Here is an 8,009-nt window from a genome sequence, read left to right on the forward strand (position 1 = left end):
GTAGGGACAGCTCAGGACCTCGTTCCCTCTTCTACCCCTCTTCTCTGTTTCTGGATCAGGTCTTGTAGGGACAGCTCAGGACTTCGTCCCCTCTTCTACCCCTCTTCTCTGTTTCTGGATCAGGTCTTGTAGGGACAGCTCAGGACCTCGTCCCCTCTTCTACCCCTCTTCTCTGTTTCTGGATCAGGTCTTGTAGGGACAGCTCAGGACTTCGTTCCCTCTTCTACCCCACTTCTCTGTTTCTGGATCAGGTCTTGTAGGGACAGCTCAGGACTTCGTTCCCTCTTCTACCCCTCTTCTCTGTTTCTGGATCAGGTCTTGTAGGGACAGCTCAGGACTTCGTTCCCTCTTCTACCCCTCTTCTCTGTTTCTGGATCAGGTCTTGTAGGGACAGCTCAGGACTTCGTTCCCTCTTCTATCCCTCTTCTCTGTTTCCGGATCAGGTCTTGTAGGGACAGCTCAGGACTTCGTTCCCTCTTCTACCCCACTTCTCTGTTTCTGGATCAGGTCTTGTAGGGACAGCTCAGGACTTCGTTCCCTCTTCTACCCCACTTCTCTGTTTCTGGATCAGGTCTTGTAGGGACAGCTCAGGACTTCGTTCCCTCTTCTACCCCTCTTCTCTGCTTCTGGATCAGGTCTTGTAGGGACAGCTCAGGACTTCGTTCCCTCTTCTGTCCCTCTTCTCTGTTTACAGATCAGGTTTGGGGTTTGACAAGGGACCTTGGCTTGACTTAATTAAAACAAACTTTATTTGGTTTAAAAGATGTAAAGAAGATAATAAAAATAAAGAGAGGGTTGGATTGGATACAGGATATGAACCTGGTTTAGGGGTAGGGTTGGATACAGGATATGAACCTGGTTTAGTGGTAAGGTTGGGTACAGGATATGAACCTGGTTTAGGGGTAGGGTTGGATACAGGATATGAACCTGGTTTAGGGGTAGGGTTGGATACAGGATATGAACCTGTTTAGGGGGTAGGGTTGGATACAGGACATGAACCTGGTTTAGGGGGTAGTGTTGGGTACAGGATATGAACCTGGTTTAGGGGGTAGGGTTGGATACAGGATATGAACCTGGTTTAGGGGGTAGTGTTGGGTACAGGATATGAACCTGGTTTAGGGGGTAGGGTTGGATACAGGATATGAACCTGGTTTAGGGGGTAGTGTTGGGTACAGGATATGAACCTGGTTTGGGGGGTAGGGTTGGATACAGGATATGAACCTGGTTTAGGGGGTAGGGTTGGGTACAGGATATTAACCTGGTTTAGGGTTGGATACAGGATATGAACCTGGTTTAGGGGTAGGGTTGGATACAGGATATGAACCTGGTTTAGTGGTAGGGTTGGATACAGGATATGAACCTGGTTTAGGGGTAGGGTTGGGTACAGGATATGAACCTGGTTTAGGGGGTAGGGTTGGGTACAGGATATGAACCTGGTTTAGGGTTGGATACAGGATATGAACATGGTTTAGGGGTTGGGTTGGGTACAGGATATGAACCTGGTTTAGGGGTAGGGTTGGATACAGGATATGAACCTGGTTTAGGGGTAGGGTTGGATACAGGATATGAACCTGATTTAGGGGGTAGGGTTGGGTACAGGATATGAACCTGGTTTAGGGGGTAGGGTTGGGGACAGGATATGAACCTGGTTTAGTGGTAGGGTTGGATACAGGATATGAACCTGGTTTAGGGGTAGGGTTGGATACAGGATATGATCCTGGTTTAGGGGTAGGGTTGGATACAGGATATGAACCTGGTTTAGGGGTAGGGTTGGATACAGGATATTAACCTGGTTTAGGGGTAGGGTTGGGTACAGGATATGAACCTGGTTTAGGGGTATGGTTGGATACAGGATATGAACCTGGTTTAGGGGTATGGTTGGATACAGGATATGAACCTGGTTTAGGGGTAGGGTTGGGTACAGGATATGAACCTGGTTTAGGGGTATGGTTGGATACAGGATATGAACCTGGTTTAGGGGTATGGTTGGATACAGGATATGATCCTGATTTAGGGGTAGTGTTGGATACAGGATATGAACCTGGTTTAGGGGTAGGGTTGGATACAGGATATGAACCTGGTTTAGGGTTGGGTACAGGATATGAACCTGGTTTAGGGTTGGGTACAGGATATGAACCTGGTTTAGGGGGTAGGGTTGGGTACAGGATATGATCCTGGTTTAGTGGTAGGGTTGGATACAGGATATGAACCTGGTTTAGTGGTAGGGTTGGGTACAGGATATGAACCTGGTTTAGGGGGGTAGGGTTGGGTACAGGATATGAACCTGGTTTAGGGTTAGGATTGGATACAGGATATGAACCTGGTTTAGGGGGGTAGGGTTGGATACAGGATATGAACCTGGTTTAGTGGTAGGGTTGGGTACAGGATATGAACCTGGTTTAGGGGTAGGGTTGGATACAGGATATGATCCTGGTTTAGGGGGTTGGGTTAGTTACGGATATGTTACGTCTCCAAGTGGCCACCCCTCTCCAGACTGGTGATAATGTAAATGTGATATTTAGGTTTTTTATTTATAATAAATTTGCATTTCTAAAAAACTGTTTTTGCTCTGTCATAATGGGGTATTGTGTCTAGATTGATGAGGGGGAAAAACAATTTAATCCATTTTATAAAAAGGCTGTAACGTAACAAAATGTGGATGAAACCAAGGGGACTGAATACTATCTGAATGCACTGTAAGATGCTCAATGCCAAGCGTCGGCTGGAGTGATGTAAAGCGCTCACCCCTATTGGACTCTGGAGTGATGAATCACACTTCACCATCTGGCATTCTGATAGACCAATCTGGGTTTGGCGGATGCCAGGACAACACTACCTGCCCAAATGCATAGTGCCAACTGTAAAGTTTGGTGGAAGAGGAATAATTTTCATGGGCTGTATTTCCAACTTCGTGGCAACAGTTTGGGGAAGGCCCTTTCCTATTTCAACATGACAATTCCCCCGTGCACAAAGCGAGGTCCATACAGAAATTGTTTTTTCGAGATCGGTGTGGAAGAACTTCACTGACTTTCACAGAGCCCTGACCTCAACCCCATCAAACACCTTTGGGATGAAGTGGAACGGCGACTGCGAGCAAGGCCTAATCGCCCCAACATCACTGCCAGACCTCCCTAATGCTCTTTTGGCTGAATGGAAACAAGTCCCTCTGCAGCAATGCTCTAACATCTAGTGGAAAGCCTTCCCAGTGGAGGCTGTTATAGCAGCAAAAGGGGGACCAACTCCATATTAATGCACATGATTTTGGAATGAGTTGTTCGACGAGCAGGTGTCCACATACCTTTGGTATATAGTGTATATATATTTGGGCAAGTTAGCTAACTAACTCATTGATCCTGCTTTTGAATCTATCAGGCATTACAAAAGGAAACCCAGACGAGAGCTGCCCAGAGAAGATTGCCTACCAGACGAGATAAATGCCTTCTATGCTCGCTTCGATGCAAGCAACACTAAACCATACGTTAGAGCACCAGCTGTTCCGGACGACTGTATGATCACACTCTCCATAGCCGACGTGAGTAAGACAGTATTTCCCAAACTTGGTCCTCAAAATCACAAGGGGTGCACGTTTTGTTTTTTTGCCCTTAACACTACACAGCTGATTCAAATGATTAAAGCTTGATGATTAGTTGATTATTTGAATCAACTGTGGAGTGCTAGGAGGGCAAAAACAAAACGTGCACCCCTTGGGGACCCAAGGCCTGAGTTTGGGAAACCCTGGAGTAAAACCTTTAAACAGGTTAACATTCACAATGCCGCACAACCTGATTACCAGAGGCATACTCAAACATTTTCAACCTCTCGGACACCTGGCAGTGTGGTGCAAGGTACAACAGCCTCTCCCTCAACGTGGGCAAGACAAAGGAGTTGATCGTGGACTACAGGAAACGAAAAGCCTAACCCATTCACATCGACGGGGCTGCAGTGGAGAGAGCTTCAAGTTCCTCGGTGTCCACATACTCACTGGACTCTACCCACACACTCACTGGACTCTACCCACATACTCACTGGACTCTACCCACACACTCACTGGACTCTACCCACACACTCACTGGACTCTACCCACACACTCACTGGACTCTACCCACACACTCACTAGACTCTACCCACACACTCACTCTACCCACACACTCACTAGACTCTACTCACACACTGACTAGACTCTACCCACAGACTGACTAGACTAGACTCTACCCACACACTGACTAGACTCTACCCACACACTCACTAGACTAGACTCTACCCACACACTCACTAGACTCTACCCACACACTCACTAGACTAGACTCTACCCACACACTCACTAGACTAGACTCTACCCACACACTCACTAGACTAGACTCTACCCACACACTCACTAGACTAGACTCTACCCACACACTGACTGGACTAGACTCTACCCACACACTGACTAGACTCTACCCACACACTCACTAGACTCTACCCACACACTGACTAGACTCTACCCACACACTCACTAGACTCTACCCACACACTCACTCTACCCACACACTCACTAGACTCTACCCACACACTCACTAGACTCTACCCACACACTGACTAGACTCTACCCACACACTGACTAGACTCTACCCACACACTCACTAGACTCTACCCACACACTGACTAGACTCTACCCACACACTCACTAGACTCTACCCACACACTCACTCTACCCACACACTGACTGGACTAGACTCTACCCACACACTGACTAGACTCTACCCACACACTGACTAGACTCTACCCACACACTCACTAGACTCTACCCACACACTCACTCTACCCACACACTCACTAGACTCTACCCACACACTGACTAGACTCTACCCACACACTGACTAGACTCTACCCACACACTGACTAGACTAGACTCTACCCACACACTGACTAGACTCTACCCACACACTGACTAGACTCTACCCACACACTCACTGGACTAGACTCTACCCACACACTGACTAGACTCTACCCACACACTGACTAGACTCTACCCACACACTGACTAGACTCTACCCACACACTGACTAGACTCTACCCACACACTCACTAGACTCTACCCACACACTGACTAGACTCTACCCACACACTCACTAGACTCTACCCACACACTCACTAGACTCTACCCACACACTCACTAGACTAGACTCTACCCACACACTCACTAGACTAGACTCTACCCACACACTCACTAGACTAGACTCTACCCACACATTCACTAGACTAGACTCTACCCACACACTGACTAGACTCTACCCACACACTCACTGGACTAGACTCTACCCACACACTGACTATACTCTACCCACACACTGACTAGACTCTACCCACACACTGACTAGACTCTACCCACACACTCACTAGACTCTACCCACACACTCACTAGACTCTACCCACACACTCACTAGACTAGACTCTACCCACACACTCACTAGACTAGACTCTACCCACACACTCACTAGACTAGACTCTACCCACACATTCACTAGACTAGACTCTACCCACACACTGACTAGACTCTACCCACATATTCACTAGACTAGACTCTACCCACACACTCACTAGACTAGACTCTACCCACACATTCACTAGACTAGACTCTACCCACACACTGACTAGACTCTACCCACACACTGACTAGACTCTACCCACACACTCACTAGACTAGACTCTACCCACACACTGACTAGACTAGACTCTACCCACACACTGACTAGACTAGACTCTACCCACACACTCACTAGACTCTACCCACACACTGACTAGACTCTACCCACACACTCACTAGACTAGACTCTACCAACACTTATCTCTACTAGATGACGTGTGTTCTCTTAACTTACTTCTTACAGCTCTGTAAGAAGAGAACACATGTCATCTAGTTGTTTTGAAATGACTTGTGACATTATTTGCCAGATGAAACAATGTCGTGAATACTTTTCCTAAACTGCGTTACCCACTCTAGTCAGCAGATGGCGATATGCGTCTTTCAAGGGACGTTTAACCAGGCGTCAGGCGTGACGTATAATCCAGTGGACGGGACCGGATAACAACAATACGGTTAATGATTCAACCACATCCGTAGCTCCCTAGCAACATAAAACCAAAACATTGAAGCTCTTTGGACCATTACGTGTGTGTATAGACATCAGTGTAGTAAACACGCTGTCTGCGTATAAAGTTACTCCATTTCATACTGACGCTGTTAGTCAGCTAGCTGGTTAAAATAGCCTAGCACTAGGCTAGTCGATAATGCGAGTTAGCTAACGTCTCAGGACATGAACTCACTAAATGACTCCCACCCTGCTAAAGAAGAAGCGCATGGCCTGAACATTGTCGTGATAGAGGAAGAGGAGGAAAAAGATGCGTTCAGGGTGAAAGAAGAGGAGAAGAAGGCTATCACATTGAAAGAAGAAGATGATAATGTCAATGTAGAAGAAGGTTTTGGAGTACATGAGGCGATGTATGTTACAATGACAGAAGTGGAGAAAGAAGAGGACGCCGTTTTTAGAGTGAAGGAGGAGATTACTGTCACAGTGAAAGAGGAAGAAGATTTCAGGGTGAAAGAGGAGGAGAAGGACATGACTGTCACAGTGAAAGAGGAGGAAGAAGGTTTCAGGGTGAAAGAGGAGGAGAAGGACATGACTGTCACAGTGAAAGAGGAGGAAGAAGGTTTCAGGGTGAAAGAGGAGGAGAAGGACATGACTGTCACAGTGAAAGAGGAGGAAAAGGACATGACTGTCACAGTGAAAGAGGAGGAAGAAGGTTTCAGGGTGAAAGAGGATGTTTTAGTGAAGGAAGAAGAGGACATTTTTGGTGTGAAAGAGGAGGAAGAAGCTTTGAGAGTGAAATATGAGGGGGAAGATGATGATGATGAGGAGGAGGGGGAGACTGAAGATCTGATTACCACCAGTGAGTACTGTCTTAAATAGGGGCACAAACTATTGTTGAACTAATGTGGTTTTTTAAGGGCATTCTACTGAAATTCTACACTTGAATATGTTGTTCAGTACTGTAGGAATTGTTGAAGCTATAAAGACTGGGGGTGCACCAACAAAAGGTTAACAACGGATCAAATGCTTCCCTCGTAGCCTGGTATTGGACTATAGGAGTCTAACGTTACTCCTTAGGCCAAGGACCTAACATCTTCTGTTTGAAGGGGGAATTGGCAGCCAAGTACTCCCGTATTTATTTAGATTCCAGTTGTAAATCGATTCCAGTTGTAAATCGATTCCAGTTGTAAATGGATTCCAGTTGTAAATCGATTCCAGTTGTAAATCGATTCCAATTGTAAATCGATTCCAGTTGTGAATCGATTCCAGTTGTGAATCGATTCCAGTTGTAAATCGATTCCAGTTGTGAATCGATTCCAGTTGTAAATCGCTTCCAGTTGTAAATCGATTCCAGTTGTGAATCGATTCCAGTTGTAAATCGATTCCAGTTGTAAATCGATTCCAGTTGTAAATCGATTCCAGTTGTAAATCGATTCCAGTTGTAGATCGATTCCAGTTGTAAATCGATTCCAGTTGTAAATCGATTCCAGTTGTAAATCGATTCCAGGTTCTGGAAACCTGAATCTCTCTTCTTTCATATCACATCAAAAATAATTTTACAAATTCAAAATGACTGTACAGCAGTGGAGGCTGCTAATGGGAGGACGATGGCTGGAATGGAGTCAATGGAGCGGTATCAACCACATGGAAACCAGGTCTTTGATGTGTTTGATGCCGTTCCATTTGACTCCATTCCAGCCATTACTATGAGCCGTCCTCCCATCAGCAGCCTCCACTGGTGTACACTGTTTTAAATCAGTTGCAGACGACAGTAAGAGTCCAATGACTCTTATGTGTAATGGAATGGAACTGAGTCATGATCAAATGACTCTTATGTGTAATGGAATGTTAACAATGGATCAAATTTAGTGTTAAGCAAAAAATGACTGTTATGTTCAGCTCATAGTGTCTCCTGTTACTGTCCTCCCTTCCACTGAC

General features: G+C 46.1%; 1 protein-coding gene across 1 annotated transcript in view; it reads left to right on the plus strand.

Moving 5' to 3' along the window:
• The first annotated feature begins 6,074 nt into the window (after window positions 1–6,074).
• The window catches only part of LOC139542063 (zinc finger protein 431-like), a 27,564-nt gene continuing 25,629 nt past the window's right edge, over window positions 6,075–8,009 (plus strand). The window contains exon 1 of the mRNA XM_071347067.1: window positions 6,075–6,930. Coding sequence (XP_071203168.1) covers window positions 6,297–6,930 — 634 coding nt within the window. The 5' untranslated portion in view covers window positions 6,075–6,296. The remainder of the gene's footprint in view (window positions 6,931–8,009) is intronic.

This window comes from Salvelinus alpinus, chromosome 2 (assembly GCF_045679555.1).
Source record: "Salvelinus alpinus chromosome 2, SLU_Salpinus.1, whole genome shotgun sequence".
NCBI classification, from domain to species: domain Eukaryota; kingdom Metazoa; phylum Chordata; class Actinopteri; order Salmoniformes; family Salmonidae; genus Salvelinus; species Salvelinus alpinus.